General features: G+C 47.3%; 1 protein-coding gene across 4 annotated transcripts in view; it reads left to right on the plus strand.

Moving 5' to 3' along the window:
* The window catches only part of ZRANB3 (zinc finger RANBP2-type containing 3), a 2,038,675-nt gene that overhangs the window by 1,723,037 nt on the left and 288,865 nt on the right, over window positions 1-26,773 (plus strand). For all 4 annotated transcript variants that reach the window (XM_069616553.1, XM_069616555.1, XM_069616554.1 and 1 more), the window contains one exon: window positions 25,537-25,927. In XM_069616553.1, coding sequence (XP_069472654.1) covers window positions 25,537-25,927 — 391 coding nt within the window. The remainder of the gene's footprint in view (window positions 1-25,536; window positions 25,928-26,773) is intronic.

A 26,773-nucleotide genomic window follows, 5' to 3' on the forward strand; every position in this document is an offset into this window, starting at 1 on the left:
AAAGGTAAAACTTGTATTGTCACCTGTAGTCTTAATTTTATTTAGTGGTCCCTAAGGGCACTGCACAGGATTCTGCCTAACACAGAGCATCTTCACTTCAAATGTAGTCACAGCTTGAGATTTTCCCATACTTTTCCCATAACTTAAAAAAGTCTCCGGTTTTCCCATCCCAGTCCCTCCGGTTTATCCCTCTGTCTTGGACACTCACCTGGGCTGGGCATTCCCACCCGAGGACTGAGTGGTGGGCACCTCTCAGATGGTCAATGTCCTTCGATCTCGGGGACGAGTCCCTGTGTCGGCCTTTCTGCGCCTACTGGGCTCATGGCCTACTGCATCTGTGTGGTTCCGGAGGCGAGGCTGCGCCTGAGATCGCTTCTGTGGCTTTTCAGGTGCCAATTGTCACAGTTTCAAGGCCTCCTGCAGGTGACATGACAGATGGCTCGGCATCTTGCGTGGTGGGCCGTGAGAGAGCACTTGCTGAAAGGCACATTGTTTCATCAGCCTTGGCTTTAGCAAAACGAAAAAGTGATGGCTGGAAGGTTTTGAATAAATCATAAGCACGGGCACAGCTCTGGGCAACCCTCCAGACCATCGTTTTTCAGTCTGCCAAGCCATTACAGAAGGGGAAAAACCATATGCAAATCAGGCTTGGTACTAGCCCAAAAGGTGCAGTCCAGCCCGAACTGCTAGGTCACATCCCTTCTGCACGAGACCACAAGCATCCCCAGACATGTTTCAGCCTTGTTGGGCGTCATCAGTGAGGAGTAGCTTGGGTCTCTACGCCCGGCAGACTCGGGACCCACGTCTGGGTATACCCGTCCCACTCGGGGTGACTTTAGCAAACCGAAAAGGTGATGGCAGGAAGGTTTTGAATAAATCAAAACCATGGGCACAGCTCTGGGCAATTCTCTAGACCATCGTTTTTCAGCCTGCCAAGCTATTACAGAAGGGGAAAAACCATATCCAAACTCATCAGCCTTGGCCCCATGTGATTGTGTTCATCGATGCTTCTGGGCTCTGGAGAACAACGTCTCTGATGGCTGTCCATATTGCCCAGAGAAGGAGAATGTCACGGCAGATGCCTTGAGCAGGCAGAGATTGGCCCTTCCACGCGTGGGAGCGCTGTCAAGAAGTTCTAGAGGCGATAAGCTCCCTTTGGGGGACCCCTCAAGTGGACCTCTTCGGTTCCTCTGTCAACAGGAAGTGCGAGTTGGTCCTGCTCTAGGAAATGTCCTCGACCGGAAGCTTTGGGGACGCACTTGCAGTAGAGTCGACGTTTAACCTCCTTTATGCGTTCCCGCCAATCCGGGTCCTGCCATCACTTTTGCGAGACGGGTGAGTGAGCTCTAGGCATTGTCTGTTTTACCTCCTTATTTGTATGTTTTCCAAAGAGAAGGTGACTTTGACAGTGAGGCCTTCCTTTCTGCTGAAAGTGGTCTTGGGTTTCCATCTATCTCAGAAGATCCATCATCCTGTATTTTTTTAATTCGCCTTAACTTTCCAAGGCAGAGGAGTGATTCCATCGGCTGGACCCGGTGCTGACCCTTAAGTTCTACGTCTCTCGAACAAGAGAGACTAGGAAATTTGACCTGCTTTTTGTGGGTTACGCTGGGGCTTGTGCTGGCAGGGCTGTGACCATACAGGCCCTGTCAAGGTGGATCATTCTCTGCAGTTTGGAATGCTTTGATCTGGCTGGAAAGTATTTGCCTGAGGGTCTCAAAGCCCATTCTACCAGAGAAGTAGCTGAGGCACCCGTGGGAGGAAAGAATCCATTAGAAGGAGATATTACTTGCCTCTCAGCAATCTTCTTTCTGATGAATGTTAATCGCCCACCCTGCAAGCACCTTGTGGCAGATAGTTAGTACACTATCGGTTCTACAGTCCCTCAGTGGCAGCTGCACTGGGATAGGATTATGGTAGATGAGGAATCCAAGTTAACAAATAAACTGGATGGGTCTTCGACTGGGTGTATTTTTGCAAGATGGAGGCAGGAACACTGGGATGGGAGCAAGTAGAGGCAATCATTTCCATAGTTGTATTCGTGCCTCTTGGTGCATTTCTTGGGTGTTTTTCTGTCTTGCAATGAATAGAGAAGGAACCTGTACTTGCCACTCATTTGTGAATTTCATTAGTTCATTTCTACTTCAATGTGTCTCTTATAGCACTCCTAAATCCGCACTGTGTCTCCTATCAAAGAAATCACTGAAAGCCGTGTAAATAATGGACAAATCGGGTCCCATTTATTAGACTTCCAAGTCAACATACGGACAGTATCCAATCCTGCCCAACCACCCGGGTCAACCCAACCCGCCCTCCGACTCACCTGCCCTTATAACACCCCTGTGGTAAGACCCCATCCGGAACATGTCGCTTAACCTTTCCTGCCCCTCAGCATAACGATGGACACCTTTCTATCCTGTCTGAGTCCCTCCTCTATTTCCAGTTCCGTACAAGTAGTCACGTGTTGTTCCTCTACCGGGTTGGTGGCCTCGGTCTTCGAACATCCGGTGTCAACCTCCTCAGGTGAGGGGCATCGAGTCACTGACTCCATATGTATTTCCTCAGTGAATAATGTTCCATTGTGAAACCGGTATAGACCGGTCGTATCCGAAGATGGCGGCCGGGTGGTCTTCATTCACCCAGTGCACTGCTTCAGCAGTACTACATCGCATGCCCCAGAAGAGAGCCCCCTAGTGCAAGCATTACCTAAAGTCCATAGATGGGAAATACCCTGACTCTGACAGTTGGCTGCTGGAATTTAAAGACAAATGATAAACACTCAGGCTCATATCATGCTAACATTGATTCTGGCATTCAAAAGGATCATCCATGACAGACAACATTTTACCCTCCCAACATCGTCATTTACCCACATGTCAAAACCATTATATCATATAATGCCTTTATGACACTGCCACATCACTGATTCCCTTTTCTCGGGGACTGCCGACATCAACAGACCCTCCTTTTGGGCTTACTGCAAAACTGACCTAACCTTTTCCTTGCTAACCCCTTCTCTCATGTGCAATTCACCTGTTTTCCTTTGCACAGGGAATTCCATCAATTGTCCCCCATATATGGTTCAACCGGCTTTTCCTTTGTTTTGATCAACCATCTACAATATATTTAGTGGTTATACACTTCATTTCGCACAATAAGAACAATAATTGCTCAATTCTGTTGTAACATCTGAGTCTACTGCTGGTTTCATAATAATACAGAAGCAGCACAATTGTAAGAGGTTAACCAAAGGGGATGTGAGCTGGAGGGTCCGGTTTAATTACTGTGATGAATTTGATGTCATCACTCCTTTTCCTGCAATAGCCTCTTGTCATGTTGCCAGGGGATTGCGGCCGCTACCTGATCCTGACCCTCAGGGCGGCTATATGAGGGATTACCGCATGGGGAGGCGACCCTCAGGGGGATAACGCAGCATCATCAGGACCAGTCACATAACCCCCATTCCCTTTGAGGGATGTTCCCTCTCTTCCTCACGCCTTGATGGCATATTGTGGCACTCTCCTTCGCTAACCAAGTCTACTTCAAGTATTCCACAATACCCTCTAAAGAGTAGGTTATTAACAATTGAGACGAGGAAGAAGTAGGAAGCAATGATGATTACTCTCAATGAAGTTCAATATCACCTTTTTTATTATCACATCAGAAACAATACAACAACTGAGACGAGAAAGAAGCGAGGAGTGATGATGATCACTCCCAAAGAGAACAATGAGCAGCAGTCTAGTCGTTGCGAAAAGACCATTGGCCCGACATAGTTTAAAACCATGCCGGGAAGAGAAACATGAAGTTCTCCAGCTCACGTCACAGTAAGCACCGGCGGCGCACAAGTCCAGACAGCTATGAGGTGCGAGATGGCAGCGCGCTTTCAAAAGGCTTGCAGGGCGCGGAGCGTGTGGCAGCAAGTCGCACTTCCTTCAGGCTGGGACGCCGTCCAGATTGCAGACAATTACCGAAGACGCTGATAGTAGCAGGGAGATCTGCGGGAGCCTGAGAAACAACTGGCTTGCAGTCGGGAACGCAGAGAAGCCATAAACAGAAAGCCGGCAAGCCTGGGGAAACGGTTTGGACACCGAAGCACTATCAGACAGTGTCACAAAGACCCTAGACAGTTTGACTGGGTTCTGGGACCCTCAATACAAACTTGGGGAGTAAACCAGGAAAAGCCAAGTGTTGAAAACAAATGCTTAGAAGACCTGGCGGGAGAGTATATCAGACATAGTCAAGTGTTTGAAAGGAGAATCTCACAATTCCTGGCAGGAGATACACCAGGCAAAGCTTTCTATATGAGACGCAGTGAAAGAGACTATATCCAAGACCTGGCAGGAGAGTACACTAGGCATAGTCCAGTATGTGTGATAAACTGCTGTTGAAAGAAAGCCTAAGGAAGAATCATACAAGTGAGACTTTGAGTTGTTGTAAATCTGGAAGGTTCCTGGCAGGGAAGTATACCAGGCAACCTGGGAGTCTGGGACCCGCAATCAATTTATGAAACAGTAAAGGAGAATTCTAAGGAGAACTCACACCTTTGGGATTGTATCCTGCTTTGATTGTGCAGAGAAACCTGGGGAAGAGAGCCATTTCCCCGGGAGTGGATTGTAGTATCCAACGGATAGAGTTATCCTTTTGAACTTAAAGAAACTTGATTATTCTTAGTTTGAACTTTTTGGTATTGGTAAAAGGAACCTGTGGAAGGGCGCATATCCCTGTAACTGTCAACATTGGCCAATTGGGAACTTTTTGGTTTGGATTTATACCTTTTGTGTTGAATTGGAACATTTGCACGATTTTGACAAGAGACCCTATCCTTTGCACCTCAGAGTCAGTTTTAGAGTTTGAGGGCCAGAATAGGATTTTGGTCACAGGACTTGTTCTTATTTTGGGACATTTTGACAAAGGACAGGTCCATTTGTTTTGGCTGAGGTAGGGAAACGCCTCCTAGATTAGGGATAGTGAGGCATTTTCCCCCACTCTTTTCATTTAATAAAAGTATGTAACCAAAACAATGCACCCTCTGTGTCTGTATCTCTTTCCTGGCTCCTCACATTACCATGGGTCCTTATCGGTTACAGCACCACCTGAAACACCTTATTACACCTGTTAAAACAAGAGGGCATGCTGTGAGACACACAGTGGTGCTAATGTAAGGTTGTTCAGACACTTCTTGATTTACAGCACACAAAACATCTCCTAGAGTGCATCTAGTAGTATTGTGATGGGCAACTTCATGTTTATGCTTCATTATCTAAGATTTCTAAAACATGCCAACTCTTTGTTATATATCTGTCACTCTCCTGATGACTTCCTCCACCTCGCCAAGACCTTCAAACCAGTGTGACACTCACTTAGGCCATCTTTTCAAAAATTCTGTGAGCTGTTTTGCCCCTGTGAGAACACTAAATTGCATATGGACTCTGATGGGGCTACAAGTTGTAAACACCTATCCTTTCCCCTAAACAACCTCCTCCCTACCAAACTTTATCTTGTACCTTCTCCTTCCCAATGTACACTATTTCCCACCAGCATTATCTGTCCTTCCTCCAAATTATTTAAGCATTGCAACTGTGGGGGGAGGGAGGCCTGAGCTCATGCAGTAAGGTTGTGACTGCTTGGAGCTCCCACTGGGATCCTGTCCTGACCCTTTCACTGGCTGTTTTAATGGCTTTATTGTGCAGAAAAAGGACATCCTGGTGCAGGAGAAACCAGCGCCTGCCTGCTGAATTCTATCCCTACAGAAAATGGAGCCGGAAAAATGAGTGCCGGAAATCTGAGCCTCGTCGTTCCATGATGGTGACCGCTTAAGTGCACTGCAAATAACTGACGGGATAATTGCTGGGCTGGCTTTCTCCACGTACATGGATCTGCACTCTCCCGTATATCCGACGCATTCATCCTGTGTTGATAGGTGTGTTTTTGGGGACCTACTGCAGCTGGGAGCCCGTTTAGATGTGCTGCGTACACCTTCCGACCCCAGTGGAGCATACCTGGTGCAGACTAGCGCCCACAACCACCCAACACCCTGCAACCAGATCGTGGAGTGCTGGACTGATACGCCACCAGGCGGACCTGAGCCTTCGTTCCCACCGCTGGTGCGGGCGCAGATGAGATGGCGTCAGACCTGCTGGCACAGTGCACCGCTCATCTACACCGCAGAAGCTTCAGGTACCTTTGCCAGTTTGCCCACCGGGGCTTGTAAATACTGCACCCACGCCACTCGCTCTTGGGCCCAGTAGCTCCACCACATGGACACTGCCCCCCTCTGCTTCCTGGGAATTAAGTCCCTGTGTGAACAGCTTCTAATTTTGACAGTTCCCATCAGTTCCACAGGGTCTGTGCTGATGGAGTTAAGGGGAGATCAATTAAGCAAGCCGGTTCCCTCTCATTGAGCAGCATTGCCCCACAGAAGCCCCCCAACACACCAGTGTGGCTCTGCCTCTTTTTTTTTTTTACTGTTTATTTGGCTGATTGGAATCACCCCGCCCAAAGTCAGCAATACTATTAATTACTTGACCTAAAAGGGGACACCTTCTCAGAAGGGTTGGCACCACCAGATCCCGGGTGCACGGAGGTCACTGCTGGAACAGTGCCACATTCTCCACACTAGCTACGGCACAACTTCCCTGTTAAGTCGCAGACAAAGCACAAAGGGAAAACCACCATCATGGACTTGTTTGTTAGCTAGGGCAAGGACGCTGATGCCCCCCAGACATCAAACTCCCAATCCCAGCCCCCAGGAAAATCAAGTCCTTGCCGCATTTGCCATTCTGCGCACCTCCTTATAAAACAAGATAGATGAGGTCAAAGTCAATGTACAGCTTCTCCGACAGGATGTAAGGCAATTATCCGAGAGGGTCCCTGCGGCAGAATTAACACTAAAAGACACGGCGGCCAGCACCAAAGATCTTGAGGGGAGAGTTAGGGAGCTGGAGAGGAGGAATGCCACAGTGGAAATGCGTGCTGAAGATGCTGAGGGCAGATCACATAGTAATAATATACACATGCTTGGCCTGCCGGAGGGCTCAGAGGGGCCGGATCCGACCTTGTACTACTGCTTCAAGAGATTGGCCCAGACAAACTATCACAGGGGTTTGCATTCGAGAGACCCCATCGGTCCCTCCAGAAGAGGCCGTCCTCAGGATCCCACCCTCGACCAGTAATTGCTAGGATCCTCATCTTTCGAGATCAAGAGGTAATTCTACGGTACTCCAGGGAAGGTAGTGTGATACTAGGAGACAACTCAAGAATAGCCATCAACCCGGACTACACCACTGCAGTACAAAAGGGCCAGAAACGCATTTGTGCCTACAAAGGCAAGGCTCGTGCAATTAGGGCTCAAATCCATGCATATGTACCCCGCCAGGTTGAAGATCCTTTACAATGGGAAATTGCATTTTTCGGACAGCCCTGAAGCGTCTACCATGTGGATGGAATACAACTGATGTCCAATAATAATGACTCGGACACTTGATGAAATGAGGGGTCTGTACATTTTGCTTCACTAACTCTACCTTGGAGCAATTGAACTTCCCACATTGATGTGGGGAACCTTCACACGTACTAGGGGGCCATCACTGAGCCCATGAACGGCTCCAGCACTGCCTAAAAGGCAGGCTCCCCACTCCTGGTACCCACCTATGAGTTTTTCCCACTGCCAAATATGAAGTCTTGAGTACACACGCCGCTGTTAGTGTCCTGCTTTGTTCAGTGGGGGCGAAACCCAGTTACCTACTGTTGCTCTCACCAACCCACCAATAACAGGGGGATCTAGCCTGTTGCTGATCCCTCTGTCTGGTACGCAACGGCCACTCCAGGCCCCTGCGGTACAGGTATGCCTGAACAAAGTGGTTTTGTTGGGCAATATTTTATGTTTGTATTGTCAATGCTACGTTTTTGTTTAATCCATACATTCTAGCTCACAGGGGATTAAGTTTGGCTTGACAGCGGGCGCTGCCAGGGTTAAGTAGGTACACCCGGGATAATGTCACACTCAGGTCGATCCAGTACAGTAAGGCCATAGAAGTTAGTACAGTAGCTATCCCGTCCCATGTGGGTTGGGATTGGGCAGGAAATTAACTTGGTACATCAGCGGGGCTCCCCTTGCCCGTTTAGGTCCACCCAATACATGAAAATGACATATCTACTATCAGAATATTAACCTGGAATGGGAAAACTTCTATGGCCTTACTCCCAAGAGACCCACCTAGTAGCTGAAGAAAAAGAGGTGCAACTGAACCGCTGCGGTGGAATAGGTTATGGGGCCACGTACTCCATATACTCCAGGGAGTGCTTACCTAGATCAAGTGGTCGCTTCCTTTTCAACTACTTGAGGTTATTGTTAGGGAGAATTCTCATTTCATGGCTAATTTCCCTTACCTAGTGAGTCCCTCAGCAGTTTTGCTGGATCTCTGGAGTTATTTCTTTCCACTTGGTAAGAGTGTGAGCTTTTCCCCCACTCTTACTTGTGTTTTGCTATGTGTTTTTACCTGTAGCCCCCTTCTTTTGTGTGTCACACAGCACCTTCCGTGCAGTGACACAGGGTTGTCGTTCAGACTTCCCACCGACTCCATTTCTGAGGCTGACTACTGTCCCCCCAGAACAGGGTAACGTTACCATTAACTTTACTTAGTCAAATTAACCACAGATCCAGTACACACCATTTTACATGGAGTGCTGGAAAGGGTTACTTCTTAGCCCTTTTTATCTGTTCCTCCTGGAGCATTGTTTCGCTCTTTTAACATTTAGACATGGCTGGTGGCAGTGGTATCTACCCTAATTTTCTACCGCGGTTATCTTATATAACCGTGGTAATATTGTAGGCTATTGTGTTAGCCTCGAACTTAAACCCGCTTGACCAAATACTTTTTCTTTTGGCTCCGGTGCGGTTTATTCACCATTTCTTTTTGTTAAACTCCTTCCTGTGTTTTACTTTGCGCTGCAAACCAGGTTTGCCTTCTTTGTTCACTGTCTTTTGGCGGGCTTCTGCCAAGAAGCCCTCCTCAAGGCGCCTGGGTGTCTAGGTGGGCTGAATGTGAGTGAGGGGTGTAGTCACCCCCCGCACAGAGTATCCTAGAAAACCCAAGTCGCACTTTTTCCATGATTGGCTGAGGTGGTTGTCCAGGCTGGGACACCCCCTGCTGTGTGATTGACAGCCAGGCTGTGTGAATGGGGTTTTTTTGCATAAAAGGCAGGTCTCTTGGGCTGGAAGTCAAGAGAGTCGCCACTGGAACTACAAGGAACCGAAGAGAAGCAGAGGAGAGGTCGACTGCTGCAACTATCCCGTCCCGGTGAAGCCCTGCTGCAGTCCTGAGCTATCTACCCTTCAACGACTAAGAGGAGATCCAGTCCGGAGTCTTCTTCCCTTGAGCCTGGTGGGGATAACCAGCTCATCTTCTTCAGCCAGAGGTCCCCTTTGTGGTCGAAATCACTGCACACTGCTGTAGTGGTCCGGATAGCCACCTGAAGAGCCTCTCCTGTTTTTAAAGAGGGCACCTTTTATTCATCGTCGCTGCTGCCGGCCTCATCCCTGTGTGGTGTAGACCCCCTTCATCGTCCTTCGTGCCGAAGCCAGGAATCGTGGGTCTACAGGAAACTACCAGGAACAACTGCCGTGGCACCAGCTTCTTCTTTGAAAAGGTACTGTGTCCTGCTTGAGGAATTTTGGGTGAAATCCCTATTTCTCTTCTTTAAGGCTTGTCCTTATTTTTCCCTCCTTCTTAAAACTTTTGCTTCCGAACATTTGACAATATCTAAAGTACTCTTGGCAACTTTGAATCGCGAACTATCCGACGTGTGATCCTCGACACAGGAACCCGGTTCCACTTGACACTGGCTCCGCCCTCTTGACTCTTGCATTTCTGTCCATGAGTGTTCTTCGATTCTGTTTGCCTAACTAACATATTGCCTATGATTTTTGCCCCCAACTCTCTCTGGGTATCTCAGGTGGTAAGTGTGTTTTTGCCCTGGTAGCATTTATTGCCGCAGATACGCATTTATTTAGTAGACCGAACTGTCAAAAAGTGATCGCAATCATATTCACGGTAACGTGTATTGTTCCATAATACCGGTTCTCTCAAACACAGGGTACTTACCTTGATTCATACCGTACAAAGTGAATTGGTCAGTTGTAGTGTATTTAACGTGTGGTTTTGAAATTTAATAGAAGTGTTGTGTTGATAACAAATGGTTTAAAAATAAATGTACTTACATTTTTCTACCTAAAACCTTGAGTCAGTGTTTGCTTGAGTCACAGTAATTGTGGTCCCTTTTTGTAATCTCTGCTACTGCTCATATACTCTTGCGATAAGCCTGGCTGCTCCGCTACTGCTACCACTTTAACATAGTAGCACAGGCTTGTACCAGAGGTAAAACTTGTATTGCCACCTGTAGTCTTAATTGTGTGTAGTGGTCCCTAAGGGCACAGCACAGGATTCTGCCTAACAATTGTGAAAGATATTGAGGGGAGATGTTTGATCATACGGGGCTAACTTAACCATAGAGAAATCTGTATTCTCCAGCATGGGGTCTGACATGGATTCACATGCTCATGAATATTCCCCGTCAGGCTGGGAATCCTCAGTAAAAGAAAAAAACAGTTTTTGTTTCGTTTCTGAACTCTCTCCTATAAAGCAATCACTGGGCTCTGGGTCCTACCGCCCCCAGCCAATGACTGCCCTCTACCTAAGGCCCTCGCCAGGCAGCCTTCTTCAGATTTATACTGCACGTTCAAGTGCTGGAAGTCCTCGCTTTTCGCTCTTCAAGCTTTTCAGCGCTTTTTCACTTTTTTGCTAGGAAAACTCTATTTTCGGTCAATCGAGCCTGTGTGCTACATCGATTATACATCCGATTCACAGGGACCCGTTTTTCAGCATCTTTCACGCCCCTCAAGGGCAGAAATCATTGAGTGTTGTTCTTGGAAGCTTCCAGAACTTCTTCAGACATACACCGCGCGGATCATATGAGATGAGAAGGACGGCTGCGGTTTGCAGAATGTGTTCACGGAGGACGAGCATTCCCAGTGTCTGTATTGCCTACACTCGACGCATAAGGAAGAAGATTGTGAGATCTTTCGTGGCTTCACCAAGCGCACGATGACGGATCGGCATGTCCGGTTGGAGATGTGGCTCAAAGCTAGGGCCTCTAACCCCAGTGGTTAATGGGGGCATACCTCTTCTGGATCCAGCCAACCTGAGCGGGCTTCAAAGTCCTTTGAGGGTGCTCCATCCGGGGGGACCCAACGCAAGGGCAAGCACCGTGAGTCCGCTTCCGTCGGGCTCACCGTTGCTGCGAGTTCCGCTACGGTCAGGGCGCGTTCACCATCTCCGTCGCCATCGATCTCCAGCCTCTTCCTCCAAGTCAGCTACCCCAGGGCAAGCGGTGGGAGACAGCGGCGAAGGCCATGCAGGACAGGGTGTCCGAGCTGCCCATGAACGACAAGGCCAAGCTGGACAAGGGGCCTCATTACAAGTTTGGCGGTAGCGTTCAGGCTGCCGGCAAACTTGCAAATTTTTCTAGCCCCTGGCAATGAGGAAATACAGGGCCATTACAACCCTGGCGGACCCTGTATTTCCCCATTGCAGGGTCCAGAAACTTTTACTCCCCATTCCCATTGAGCCCCATAGGGCTCAATGGGAATGGGGAGGTCGGATCCACCGGCACCGTTCTGTATGGTGATGGTGCATCCGACATGCTCTGCTCGTATATTGCTGGTCCGTTAACTACGGTACCAGCAAGCTTACTGGTACTGGTACTGTAGTTACCAGACCGGCAAACATGAAGGAGAAGGCCAAGCAGGACAAGGGATCGGGCCCGCACGTGAAGGCACAGGTGCACCAGGCCAAGTCGTCCTCCATCGAGTTGATGGTGGCCTCCCTCTCATTTGCAATAGTCGCTGACCTTGGCCAGGGTATCCCGATGAAGGCCAGAGTGGCTCTTCCTCCCAGGATGGAGGCTTCAGCCAAGCCGGTTCAGAAGACTCCGGAGAAGAGGATGCCGGACCTCAGCCCGAGACAGACCCCTTCAGGATCCGAAGAAAGGGGGTGGGGGGTGTGGTGAAGAACTCCAAAGAGGAGATACTTTCCATCCACACCATTCAGGGTGATGACGACGAGGAAAACGTTGGGATGACGGCCTCCAGAGGCAACGACGACGGTGACCCCGTCCATGGGAATTATGACTTAGGCGCTGGGCCCAGCGACCATTCTCCCCACCCCCCCAAGTACCTCTGAGACCTTTTGCAGGACACCCTCTCGACACGCGCTGGTGTCGGAGATCCCGTTGACATCGGGGGAACCTGCGGCAAAGAAGAGGAGGAGACATCCTACACCTCCATTCCAGCCGCTATGCTCCCCCCTAGGGGGACGGAGTTGGACACAGCGACGACGGGCACTGATGACGGCGGGATAGGAGACCCCCCGCCCCATAACCACTGCCGAGAGCTTCTCTGCCGGACGAAGTGAGATCCTTCCATTCCATGAACGCCCGTGCATCAGAGCTATTCCAGCTCAAACCGAAGGAGAAGGAGGGCTTCTAGCATCAGCGCCGGGAGGCGAAGTGGAAGACCATTCTTTCGGTCCCCCTCCTGGAGGACGTTTGGGATGAGGGGTTGGCACTAACCTCCAAGCAAGATTGAACTGGCCAGGTCGTCGGGCCCCCACCACGCTGAGAGGCCAGCTGGCGAAGTTTGTCCTCATTTTGGGAGACCATCTCCACCGATAATTGGGTGCTGGACGATCTTGCCCACGAACACACCCTCGAATTTCAACAAAAGTGTCCTCGAATACCACCGGTGGCCCGGCAGGAACAACACATCCCTCACCTGCTGCTGGAGGTCTGGGCCATGTTAAGAACAGGGGCGATAGAGCTAGTCCCCTGGCGACTCCGGGGCTCCGGAGTTTACTTAAGATACTTTCTCGTAAAACAGAAGACCAGGAGCTGGAGGCCCATTCTCGACCTACGACGACTCAACAAGTTCATAGTCCAGAGTCCAGTGATGGGTTTATAGGAGAAAGACAGTTCAGAAACTGAACTAAAACTGTTTTTTCCTTTACCAAGGATTCCCAGCCTGACGACAGGGAATATTCATGAGCATGTGAATCCATGCCAGACCCATGCTGGAGAACAACAGTTACAGGTCAGTAACTTATTCCTTATTAATTCATATTTCCCGAATCACGCGATCCCGTCCCACATACGCATGTTCTGCAACCTTGTCACACCCAGGCGGGAGGGCTTCATCATATGGGGTGGTGACGTTTACTGTGTCAGCGACGCAACACTTTCTAGATTCTCCCGACCCCCACCCCACCCCCATACTCCCCCAGGGCGGCCTTCCCCAGCAACTATGGCCCTGAATGCCACGTTAACAGACTTAGACCTACCTGGTCAACATCGTCTGGAGGGAGAAACACCCAACTACGAGGGGGTACTCCTTCTACTCCTCTCCCCATAAACCATACATAAGAATCGACTACTTTTTTTGTCGGATCGGGCAATTGTATTTGCATTTTGTCTTTTATACAGCACCTTAAGCCAAAGCGCTGTACATTTAAAATTAGAACACAGGACAATAAAATTGAATAAACAATTGAATCCAGATTACAATCACTCAAGGGTGTTGAAGTAGGCGTGTTTTTAGAGAACCGCGAAAGAGAGAATAGACAGTAAGAGAGCGAAGCGAAAGTGGAAGAGCATTCCAATGGAGAAAAACAAGGAGTTCAAAAGATCAAAAATGAGACTGAGCAACGGGAGGACAAGGAACCAGAAGTCTAAAATGGGAAGAACATCGAAGAGGGCGAGAAGGAATATAGAAAGATATGAGTTCAGTAAGATTGATGGGAGCAAGGCCATAAAGAGATTTAAAAACAAAACAAAGAATGTTCAATTTAAGTTGAGAGTGAAAGGGTAGCCAACAAAGTTTTGTGAGAGAAGAAGAAATAGAGTCCCGATAAGGAAGAAGACACAATAGATGGATCGAAGAGTTAAAAACTGAATTTAAAGAGGCCAGACGAGATCTGGGAAGACCAAACCGAGTAGAGGAACAATTAAAAAGTTGTGAGAAAATTAGAGAGGAGATTAAAAGTTTGGATGCTTGGAAAGTGAGACATGGGCGAACTTTGCGAATATTGTGGAGATGGAAACAGGAACGCGAAGTGAGGGAGATATGGTGAGAGAAAGAAAGATTTGAGTCAAAGTGAAGGCTGAGATTACGAGCTGTGGTTGAAATTGGAAGCTTGGAAGGTGGAAAAGATCAAAATGGAGGTGAAGGATGAGGAGGAAGAGTGTTTGCGGGGAAGAACAGAACCTCAGTCTTCCCTGCGTTGAGAGTGAGAAAATGAGGACATCCAGGATTTAATAGCGACAACAGACAGGCTGAGAGTGTGTGCTAGATGTCGGGGGCAGGGTTATGGGAAGGAGGAGAAAGAAAGAAATAGTTGAGTGTCGTCTGCATAGAAATGATGTGATAGACCAAAGGAAGAGATAATCGGGGGATAAACCTGGGAGGCTACTGGCATGGCCCCTGACCACACTGCTGCTTGACCAATGCACGGTCCCCTGGAGAGCTCAAATAGCGATCAACAACACCTTTACCACTTACTACACACAGTTATACAGTCATAATGATCTGGTTCCCCAAGCAGACATAAGGGAGGCTCTCTCAATGATCCGACCACCTAGGCTTGCAGCTGACCAACAAACCTCCCTGGACCAATCAATTACTGTGGAGGAAATACATGCAGCGATCACCTCCCTCTCCACCTGTAAGTCACTGGGCAGTGATGGGCTCCGCCCTAGTTTTATAAGGCGTATGGCTCTACCCTAGCCCCAATGCTCCTAAAGGTCTATGAACGTGGGGTTCTACAGGCTAGCATGAGGGATACCTTGTTAATGCCCATCCCCAAGCCTGGGAAACTAATGGACAGATGCAACTTCTACCGCCCCTTGGCCTATTGAATTACGACGTCAAGATACTCGCAACGGTTCTGGCGGTTCGCCTGCCTAGAGTTATCATTCCCTGATTCACGCAGATCAAACCGGTTTTGTGCCAGGCCGCAATACCGCTTTAAACCTCCGCAGACTGCAACATATTATTGGCCAAACAAGCTCACGTAAAGAAAGGTATGTAGTGGTGTCTCTTGACGCCATCAAGGCATTTGACTCTGTATACTGGGAGTGGTTGATTGCCTCACTATGGAATTTCGGGCTCGTGGATGGCCTTGTCCGATGGGTGGTGTTGCTATACACTTTACCAATGGCCCGAGTGAAACTGGTCACCAGATTTCCGATGTCTGTAACCTAGGTAGGGGCACCCATCAGGGTTGCCCTCTTTCACCCATGCCATATATATTATCCATGGATCTCTTGGTTGCATTCCTGCGCCAGGAATACTTAGAAGCAGGCATTCAGATTGGGGGCTACAACCACTTGATATCACTTTACGCTGACTACCTTCTGCTCTAGCTGTGTGAGCCACAACACAATCTCCCCATTATCCTCGGCAGGTTTGCGGAACTATCTGGGATCTCCTTTAACAAAAGGAAATCCTGTCTCTTCCCTCTCGGCGGACTCCGGGAAGAAAATATGGCCGATCTACCTGACCTGGGCCTAACCTGGGAAACACAATCCTTTAGATACCTGGGAATCCAAGTCACCCACTCACCGTAAAAAAACCACACACACGCAAAACGCTCCGGGTGGTGGATGGCCTCAAGAGGTCTATGGCCTTCTGGTCTAGGCTGGTGCTCACGGGAAGAATCGCCATTGTCAAGATAATTGTCCTTCCCAGGTTCCTCTACAACTTTAGTAAAATTCATTACTATATTGGGGTGTCCTTTTTCCGCTCACTAGACTCACTAATTAGAGATTTCCTTTGGGGTTTGGGTTGCTGCAAAGTGTCCCTTGCGGTGCTGAGCCTTGCCTGCATGGATGGCAGGGCGCAGCTGCCGAGACTCAAACTTTACTACTTAGCCGCCCAATTGAGCTTTGTGTCAAAGTGGCTCTCAGACACTCCAACGACCGAAAGGGCATTGCTCCAACACCTGGTTTGCCGGCCAAACTTAAAGAAGTATTGTGGCTCCCTGAAAATTGCATGAATCCCTGCCTCAGCTGGTCGGGCTAGGCAGGCAAATCTGGTCTAGAGCCCTTAAGGTACTCAAGCTGACCCACTCCTACTCCTCTAGTACCCAAATAGTGGCAGATGTATGCATGAGCAGAGAAGACCTGGTCGGTGTTAGGTGTTGGGAGGAATTTGGCATATATACCTGGCGGGGTCCTATATGACAATGAGAGTTTTAGAGACCTGGAAAACCTGAAACAACAGACTGTTTATTTATTTAAAATGTGCACCAGACCCAAGTGTATCGGGGCGTATGAGAACAAGAAAATGTTCAGCTTGGGTTAGATGGCTGTAGAAATATATACAACAAGATCAAATGACAACAAAATACAAAAGGCATGTTCAGTACAGTCAAAAGTAATAAAGGCGTTAGGTATTATTTACAGGCAGGCTAGAGCTGGCTGGCAGTAAGAGGTTATAAGCAGAACTATATACAATGCAGGGGTGAGCCCGCAAGCAAGTGTGCATATTTAGCAGTCCTTTTCTTTAATCCAGGTGATGATGATGTGTCTAAAGTGCAGGTAAGTTTGGTTGGCTCTCAGAGAGGGGGGTAAAGAGATCCACAGCAGGGCAGCTTTAACTGGGAAGCTGCACCCTCCCACTTTGGTGAGTTTAAACCTTGGAACCAACAGGCAGTTTGAGTTGGCTGTTCTGGTGGGCCGATTTGGATAGCTTTCTGTTAAATCTTTTTGTGAGATATTGCAGGGCTGCGTTAAGACACATATGTGTTAAGGAGGCAATTTTTAGCAGAATGTTGTCGTTGGTAGGGAGCCAGTTGTTCTTTCTCCTTATCTCAGATATATGTTCTTTTTTTTATATACTTAGCGCTGCTCTCAGGGCGTTATTTTGGAGAATCTGAATTTTATTGGTGATATACTTGTCGGCCCCTAGGTATAGAGAGTTGCAGTATTCCAATTTCGATAAAATTAGAGCTCTGGCCAGGGTAGTGCAACTGCTCGTAGAGAGGAAAGGCTTAGCCGCTCTAATTAACTTACAAGTGTAAGCGATAGCAGAGGTCATGGTGTTTACCTGTTTGGTAAAGGTTAGGGTGGCATCTAGATAGAATCCAAATGTTTTAACCTCTTTGGCTACTTTAATGGTGTTGCCATCAATGTCAAAGGTAGAGTATTTATGTCCCAGTTTATTAAGGTTTGTAGTGGTGCCAAGGATGATGAGCTCAGTTTTATCATCATTCAGGCATAGACCAAGGGCAGCCATCCATGCCTGGATGATGAGGTACACTCTATCCACCAAGGCCAAATCCTTATCATAATCTCCTGTAAGGGGTATGAGAATCTGGGTATCATCTGCATAGTTCTTGTAGGTGATACCAAGATCGTCTAGATCATCGAAAAGGGGCTTAGTGAATATGTTGTACAATGTAGGAGAGACACACGAGCCCTGCGGCACTCCACAGGTGATGAGAATAGGATCGGCAGATGCGGAGGGTGAGAAGACTTGCATAGCCCTGTTATTCAGGAAGGATTGTTTCCAACCTATGGCCTCTTGCGAGAAGTGCACAGCCGAGTTCAGGTGGTTACAGAGGACTTTATGGTCTACGAAATCTAAAGCAGCCGAGAGATTGAGTAGTAGCAGCAGAGCAGTTTTGCCACTGTCTTTGAGTGCATCGATCTGTGCTTTCAGGTCTATCAGGGCTGTTTTGGTCCCGTGTTAGGGCCTAAAGCCTGATTGACGGACTCCTAATAGTTGGTTCTGTTCTAAGTACTTCTGTATTAGGATGTATGCTACTCTATCTAGTATTTTGTGCAGGAAGGGTACTGTAGTGATCGGTCTATAGTTGGTGGGTATTGTTGGATCGAGTGATTGCTTTTTGAGGAGGGAGTACCCAGGACTCCTTAAGGTTATTGGGGATAGTGCCAGAGGAGGAGGCGTTGATTAGCTTTGATATGAATGGAGATAGATCTCTAGCCGTGTCTTTAATGACTTAAATTTGGCCTTCCCAAGGGTCACATTTTGAGATACACTAAGGTCAGGGGGGTTGCTAGCCACAGATGGAGCGGGTGCCCTGAGGAACCGGAGAAATCACCACACTGGAAGATGGTTGGAGGCCTGTATCGCCACTATATGGTTGCCTGCTGGGGAGCTCTGGCACCAGAAACCCTAATCTGAGGTCTCGTTGGGAAGCAGACGTGGAAGAGGGAATCACTGATTTTGAATGGTAACGTGTGCTAAGTTCCTCCACAAATGTATCCTGGAATGCCTGGTTTAGACTGTTACAGATTCTTCTTCTTCACCGCACATACGTGACCCCAGCCAGAATAGCCAAATTCTGTAAAAACACGCCACCTACATGTCCCTGGTGTCACCAAGACATTGCAGATCTTATCCATATGTTCTAGAAGTGTGTTAAAATACATGCTTTTTGCGACCAAATTGAACTAGTGTGCATGTCAGCCACGGTTACTAGATACAACTGGACCCCAAAGGAATGCCTACTCGGCACATATGCTAGACAGAGCAAACTCAAACACGTCAACAAACTTGTGGTCCTAGCTTGTATACTTGCTAAGAGGAGAAACGCCATGTATTGGAAGTATCCGAAGGGTCCTGAATTCAAAGCATGGCTTTATGACTTTGAGACTTGGAGCGAAGCTGGAACAAGAGCATAGGGCGCATCGCTACACCCTCATGGTGATAGTCTCACTGACACATTTACGGCCTGGAAGTCACTGATCTCAACTATGTTCCACCCTATTGACGAAAAACCTTCACAAAGCCGCTATTTGTTCCTTGAAACTCCAATAAAAATTCAAGTAACACTGTTCCCCCCATTCTCCCGATCCCCACCCATGCCTACCTGGCGACGCCCATGCTAATGCACCGCATTGTGAATTCAACAGTCAGACTTCTCTTTTTTCTTTCCTTGTATACAGGCCACGTTTATGTATGGAAAGTTAAGTTGTTCGTTTTGTTCTGTGAACTTGTTGCAGTGCAGGGATCGCCTTGAACATATAATGCTGTATTGGTAATACTCACATATCTATCTGTATCACTGCATTATTTTTATGTGCAATAAACAAATAAGAAAATAAAATCAAGCTTTGCAACTGCAGAGGCTGCAAAGGCAATAGTTGTCATGCCTGCGCCATGGGCGCATACATTTACGATCAATATGGACCTTATTTCCCATTTACGAGACTTTGGGGCTTTTCTATTTTTCCCAACAAACTACACTTACCACAATGCACTTGGCTAGAACCATCTTTTCCTGGCCATTCCAATTCGCCATCTTCGGAACTACAATCCCCAGAAGCCCTAGGGATCTCCTCTGCTTCCACCAGCTCAGGAACAGAGAGGGAGGTGGCCGATTGTCTACAGGTGTGCTTAGCCAGGTGCGACCAATTAGCCTGCCTCTGTGCTGGGCTGGGTGGTATAAAAGCTGCTGCCTGCAGGAGCTCAGTCTCTTGCATTAGGAGTCCTTCCGGCACCTTGTTGATCTGAGCTACGGATCTTGTATGCGGTTCCTCCTTACTTCGGCTTTGGATCCAGTGCCCCGCTGGGCTCTCTACATTGCAGCTGATCACGCTCTGCTGCCTTCCAGCTTCCGCCCTTGCCCAGCCGGGCTCTCTACATTGCAGCCGATCATGCTCTGCTGCCTTCCAGCCTCTTCCCTTGCCCTGTCGGGCTCTCTACATTGCAGCCGATCACGCTCTGCTGCCTTCCAGCCTCCTCCCTTGCCCTCCCAGGCTCTCTACATTGCAGCCGATCACGCTCTGCTGCCTTCCAGCCGCCGCCCTTGCCCTGCCGGGCTCTCTACATTGCAGCTGATCACGCTCTGCTGCTTTCCAGCCTCAGCCCTTGTCCTCTGGGCTCCCAGCTCTGCAGCCTGCCTCATTCCGGCTGCATACAGCCCTTGTCCTCTGGTCTCCCAGCTCTGCAGCCTGCCTCACTCCGGCTGCCTACAGCCCTTGTCCTCTGGGCTCCCTGCTCTGCAGCCTGCCTCACTCCCGCTGCCTACAGCCCTTGTCCTCTGGGCTTCCTACCTTGCAGCTGATCACGCTCCGCTGCTTACTATCTACCTTTTTCTGGGGTTCTCGGCCTAGCAGCCCTCTACAGTCCTCTGCAACCTTCTACGGTCAGTGGCCCTGCCCCTCAGGGCTCACCCCTTGCTGCCCAGCCCTTCTGGGTTCCTTGCCGTGCAGCCTGCTTTACTCCGCTGCCCTAAGCCCTTTCCCTCTAGGCTCTCTACCTTACAGCCCTGCTCCTGTGGGCTTGCTCATCCGGCTTTACTCCGCTGCCCTAAGCCCTTTCCCTCTAGGCTCTCTACCTTACAGCCCTGTTCCTGTGGGCTTGCTCATCCTGCTTTACTCCGCTGCCCTAAACCCTTTCCCTCTGGGCTCTCTACCTTACAGCCCTGCTCCTGTGGGCTTGCTCATTGCTTTCTTGCTCCTCTGAGCTCTCAACCTTGTTCCTCTGTTATCCAATCCTGCTACAGGACTTTCCCTTCATTTCCTTCTGCTAGTTTGCTATCAACTTCCTTTTCCTGGATTTGTCTGTAAGTATCTTCTCTTGTACTGTTTGTAGACCCTTTTGTACAGATCTTGTCTGTTGGTTCCCATCAGTCAACCTCTGCCCCTTCCCTTGTCTTGTTTCTACGTTACAGACACCCATAGCTGTTGTTCCAAGCCATGAGCAAACAGCGTGGGCCTCTGTTATAGCAAACTGTGCAGAAGGCTAGAGTTTTTCCTAAGGTTCGTGGAATACTCTTTTCCTATATCTGCATACACCCCTAGAGGGAATCCATTTTGTTGTACCTTATTCCTTGCTACACTTGACTACTCTTCGTTCTCACTACTTTCAGCTGTGTGTGTACTATTCTGTCCACCTTACTTCATTACAACCACCCGAAACCCTTCCTGGGTGTTCGGTGCCTCTCCTTTCAGGGTGTCATCTCGTGACAATAGTTCCCAAATTTCAGCTAATACTAAACCACAAATCAGGTATCACCTCCAGGGAAGAGATGAGGTATTGAGAGACACTTTTAGGTGGCTTAACGTCCCATACTTTGTGATGGCTCATCCATTCCTAGTTAAATCCTGCCACCAGGCCGGCCAGTATTCTGCTTGACAGTGCCCCTAATCCTTTAACCTTTGATCGGATCTTGCATAGTGAAACAGCACTCATTAAATATTTTGGCACTCTAACCCCTCTCCCCTTTTACAACATAACCTCTTTCTCACGGACAGCCTGCAATGAGAGGCAACAGTCTAACACCCGAGCAGTACACCTGCCGTGTCCCAAAACACTGGTCAGGCGAGGTCAGGCAATTAGAGACCATAACACACAGCTGACTTCCATTAAGCTTCCCCACACGGATAGAAGGCGGAGCACGAGAGCACACTCAGAGCGAAGCAAAGCACACGAGGAAACAGCAGTTTCGAGACGGCAGCTTGAATGAGAGAGGAAAAAGACAGCAAAACAGAAGGGGATCACAAGGAGGGACCTTCCCATGACCTTTTCGACAAGGAACCGTTACTTTCCAGAAACCTTGAGAATAGAAAGCATAAGACCAGGAAAACCAGGCTGAAGATTCCTGTATTGTGTGCCGAAGAGACGCGGGGCCCTTCACACAGCCGGTGAGTTGGGGAGACTGATACAAGTACGGTCTGTGTTGAAGACAAGGTTGCAAGAAGAAACATTGTATGGAAAGCACTGTAACGAACATTGTTAAAACACATGTGATAATAGACGCAAATAAAGTTGAACTGCTGGTGAGTGATTGAACTTTAAAAGCAAGATACAATACCTTTGACAGAGTGGTTCGGCACGGCGTGGGTGCTCGGGTCTCTATAAAGTATCCAGCTGATAAGTGACAAAAGCGAAAGTGAGAAACAGGTTATATCAAGAAGATTACGAGTAATTGTGAATTGAAGTGGTCCTGTGACAGGTCAAGCAAAATCCTGTGCACAGTCAAATGTCTTCGATTTTGATGAAGTAGTGAAACTTGGTCCGAGCTCGGAAGAGGGAAACCAATTGAATTGAAGGTCTTGTGTTAAAGGGTGTCTGAGCCCGACAGAGGGGGATCCCGGGGTGAACAGTAAACCACCTGAGAAGTTGTATAGGTGAAATTCTAAGAAGAAAGGAACTTGAATATTTGTCATGTTGCATCAGGCCCTCTAAAATAAGAGACTTTGAAGGTCAAAGAGACTTTGGCACAGAAGGCTCTGATGTTGAAGATTTTAACTGCATCCTTGTGCTAGATAAGCCAAAGAGTGTGCTAAGCTTGAGTGTGCCTCCTTGTCCCGTGCTGAAAACGTGGGTAAGGGAAGCCAATGGCTTGAACATCCTGACATATCATTTCTTGAACACTTTTCTTTTGCATAACATTGTTCCCCACACTATTTGTATTTAGAAGTAAGGATTGGCAAAAGGTTTATTAGTACAGGCCCTTTTATTTTGACAGACTCGATTAGGACTGCGTTATTATTTGATGGTCGTAGCTTGCTCCCATCTTTAGATTTAGGATTAGATAGTCGTTTTCCAAACTCAATTGAAGTTCAATAAACACCCTTGAACTATGATCACTGGTGTCTGTCTTACTGTTTGATATCATGCCTTCCTTACAGTTGGTGTAGGCCATTTTGATTTGACAGACTCCACTAAGACTGTTTTGTTTATGATTTGATGGTCAAGACTACTCCAATCCTAGCTATAGGGCAAAGTAGGAGTTTCTCCAACCCCTTTGAAACTTAAATAAAGGTTTTACAAATTGTACCTTTTGTGACAGTATCATACTTGTGATACCATGCCGCCCTTACACCGTGCACTACCTCAACAAGAGAGCAGGATATGGCTTTGCTGCTCCTTTGCAAGGAAGCAATTCAGCTATGGTTCTGGGTGAACATAATCTCTTTGTTGGCAGCCAATCTGGCTGGAAAGAGATCATGTTGGTGGATCCGCTGAACAGGCAGAGAGTGATCTCCAATGAGTGGCAGTTGTGCTAGGAGGAGGTGCTTTCCAAAATCTATGACCTTTCGAAAAACACTCAAGTAGATTTATTCACTAGCTGTGCCAACAGGAAGTGTCAGCAGTTCTGCTCCAAGGAATTTCTCCTGTTAGTGGCACAGGTATGCGTTCCTAGTGGAGTTGAATGTCAACCTCCTCTGTGCATTCTTACTGGTTTCCGTCATCCGCAGGTTCTCAGGAGCTTTAGGAGCTTCAAGACCTTGATGATTCCGATCGCCTCAAAATAGGCACGGCACATGTGGTATGCAGACCTTCTAGAAATTGCCATCTGCCCTCCTTGGCGCAGATGAGTGCTAACTTCATGACCCACTTGGAAGAGCAGGTGCTTCACCCCTACCACTGCATTCTGACTCTCCATTCTTGGTTCTTGGGAGGTTATCACACCTGTCCGAAGAGGTCCTGGAGGTTCTCCTATCTGCTTGAAGACCGGCTACCACGGCAATCTACAAACGTTTTGTGCCGGTTGCAAGATGAGGTATCTGGATCCAATTGCTTGCCCTTTGGCTTCGGTACTCCAATTTCTGCTGCCACTTGCTACAGGCGAGATGCAGATTGGAACGGTGAAGGGATAGTTGGCGGCCATCTCAGTTTTCAAGAGGAGCCCAGAGCAGGGCTCATACCTATGCTTCCCTACAGTGTTGTAGTTACTCCAAGGGGTTAGTGGGCATGTTCCCATCTAGACAAATCATTGTGCACCGTGGGATCTGAATCTGGTGCTTACATTCCTAATGGCTTCTCCCTTCAGCCAATGCATTCCAGTTCACTCAAATTGTTCGCATTGCAAACACTGTTTTTGGTGGTGATTATATCCGTCAGAAGAGTGAGCAAGCGCCAGGCTCCTTCAGTGAGGCCTCCTTATGTGTTGTTCTCTGCTTCTAAAGTTACCTTGAGGGTATGACCCAACTTCTTGCTGAAGGTAGTTTCAGACTACCAGCTTACTCAAAAAGTTCAATTACCAATCTTTTACCTGCCCACTCATCTCTCCTTGTAGGAGGAGAAGACTGCATCATGTAGACCATAAGAGGGCTTTAGGTTTTTACATCTTTAGGGAAGTAAGAAAAGAGTATTACTTGTTTATTGCCTATGTATGTCCTCTCCCAGGATGGGTACAGCACTAACAAAACAAACAATATCGATTAATCATCCTGTGCATTTCTGAATGCTACAAGCTTCCGCAAAAAGAGTTTCCTGCGAGGCTGCATGCTCACTCCATGAGGGGGATGGTGGAAAGGTCAGAACTTCAAAGATGTGTCCCTGTTCTGGATATTTTCCAGGCTGCTATGTTGACTTATGTTAATATTTTTGGCCAAACACTTCTCTCTCGATTTTATGAATGTTCAGGATGCTTGGTTTGGGTGGGCTGTCCTCCAAAGTTTCCTGATTTAGGGATGTGTCATTGCTCTCCTCCCATCTCTGGTCTGCTGTCTGAATACTGCTGCAGGAATCTGTTAAGATGAGAAATACATGGGAGTAGACCATCCATTAGAAGAACAACCTACTTATCTGGAGTATTGCTATTTATGTTGGATGGTTCCTCCTACTGATTCCTTATCGCCATCCCTACTACATGGGAGCGCTGAAATAGAACACTAGAGGGAGAGAAACAAAGACTGACATATTTGCACACTGCCAGTTCCCTGGACTGCTGAACGTGGGAAAAAAAGATGGTGGAATGCCAGCTGAGCTACCCAGCAGAAAGAACATTACCCCAATTAAGTAATTTGTTCTTTTCTAACTTCAACATTTTCCTTTCAGGCACCGATATTGCTTTTTTGCGATATCAAGTAGATGTCAAATAATTTCTTGCTCAATATACAGTTTATATCAAAGTAAAACAACATAGTTAATGGGATCTAAATGTTAACGATTCAAAGAGTGCAGAAATAAACGGGAATTAGACGAATTTCCCGAATGGAGATATACCAAAGTCCATTTGTGCCAAGCTAAGAGAAAGTTTGTCGTCTAGTTGTACTTCCTACTTTTGTTTTTGCACTCTATTTTATGCATACTAAAAATGTTTTTTTAATAAGTTAAAGTTTTCAAGAAGTTTTCAAAAAGTTTGTAAAAACTGAATGAAAATAAAAAAAATAAATAAAAAGAATATTTTTAATGTTGTATACCTGCTAAAACATGGGTAAAGTTGTTTTTACTGTTACTACACAAGAGAACCATTGTTATGGGAAAAATGTCCTCCAATTTGTATCACTTGTATGTTGGGGTTTAAGTGTTATATTGCACAACTAAACTGTCTATTGTTTATTTACCATTATTTTCGATATTTACATTTGTATCACTTTCTGAGGAGAGGCTTCTGCAGTAATACCAACTGATCACCATTATCTTAAAGCGTGTATGTAATGTTATAATTGTAACCTAATTGGGGAAAACACATTAATTTGAAAAATGGTTTCCAATTGCAGGGTATTTTTGAAAGCAGAAAAGGATCCTAGTGCTCCAAGTTCATTGCAGCCCACTGAGGAGTCTTCCAAACTAAAAGGCTATGTGCAAGCGTTGGATAAAGAAGGGAATCCACTTTGTCTTCAGTGCCAACAGCCCACACCTCTACCTTCCAAAGACAATCAGTCTACAGCTTGGGATACTCGCTTTTGCTCTCAGATATGCCAGGAAGATTTCTTTATCCGGTCTAGTCAAGGGTACATGAGAGCTAAAGTCTTTGAAACTGAACATGGTGTTTGTCAGACATGTCATCTAAATGCCCAAGAACTCTACCTTACTGTCAGAGACGCTCCAGTGATTCAACGTAAAAGTCTTCTTGAAAGTACCTGGATGTCTCAGCTTTCCCTAGCACAGGTAAAGGTTTCATGCATTAGTTCTTCATTCAGTTCTCTTGACAAACTCATTACACATGTTATTGGCCAATTAGTATCTGTGGTGGATACGTATATGAATGTTTCAAGCACAAACTAACCAAGTGTCCCAGCAGCTTCATGTACCTACCACCAGAGCACATGCTCTCTCGCTGTAGCTTACATTTCTAGTGGCCTATTTTCGGTCTCTGCCAGAGCTTTTGGAGTTATATATGTTCTTAGCTAGCTACTCTGTGGATCCAAATGAGTGCTTCAAGTTGAAAGCTTTGTTACAGTGGTAGCCATTTCATAGAAGCAAGTGCAACTATTTTACAGTTGTGTAATGTTGCGTTCATGCCATTATTTTGCATCCATGCTGCTTGTTATCATGTGTTTCACATTGTTGTGCTGCATTACATCGCTTTTGCTGTTATTCTAATTTATGCTCCTTGAAACGTTGCTATTTCTGCTATATTTTGTTTTTAGAATATCCCTTTTATTTTTCTATGACTTCCAATGGTTAGATTGGTTAAATAATGCATCAATCAGACTCCCAGTTCATACCAATATTCTTCTCTGGGACATAAAGAGTCCCCTTCACTAGGTTTGTGCATCGTTACTGAAGCAGCAATTGCTCTGGCACTATCTCAAAATGGTAAGCTCTGTCTTGAGCCTTCCTAAATGCACATCTATGCTTCTGATCCGAAGAGGAACTGTGTCTCCTCTTGCTGGCAGCAACCATCGAAAATAAACAGCCTGATGCTCTATAGGAAAACCCGGTTCCCAAATTGTCCTACCATCTTGGACATAATCGGGGAGGAAATCCAGGGTGCGAAATGCACACTGCTGA

Source organism: Ambystoma mexicanum, chromosome 9, assembly GCF_040938575.1.
Source record: "Ambystoma mexicanum isolate Mex_15411 chromosome 9, UKY_AmexF1_1, whole genome shotgun sequence".
NCBI lineage: Eukaryota > Metazoa > Chordata > Amphibia > Caudata > Ambystomatidae > Ambystoma > Ambystoma mexicanum.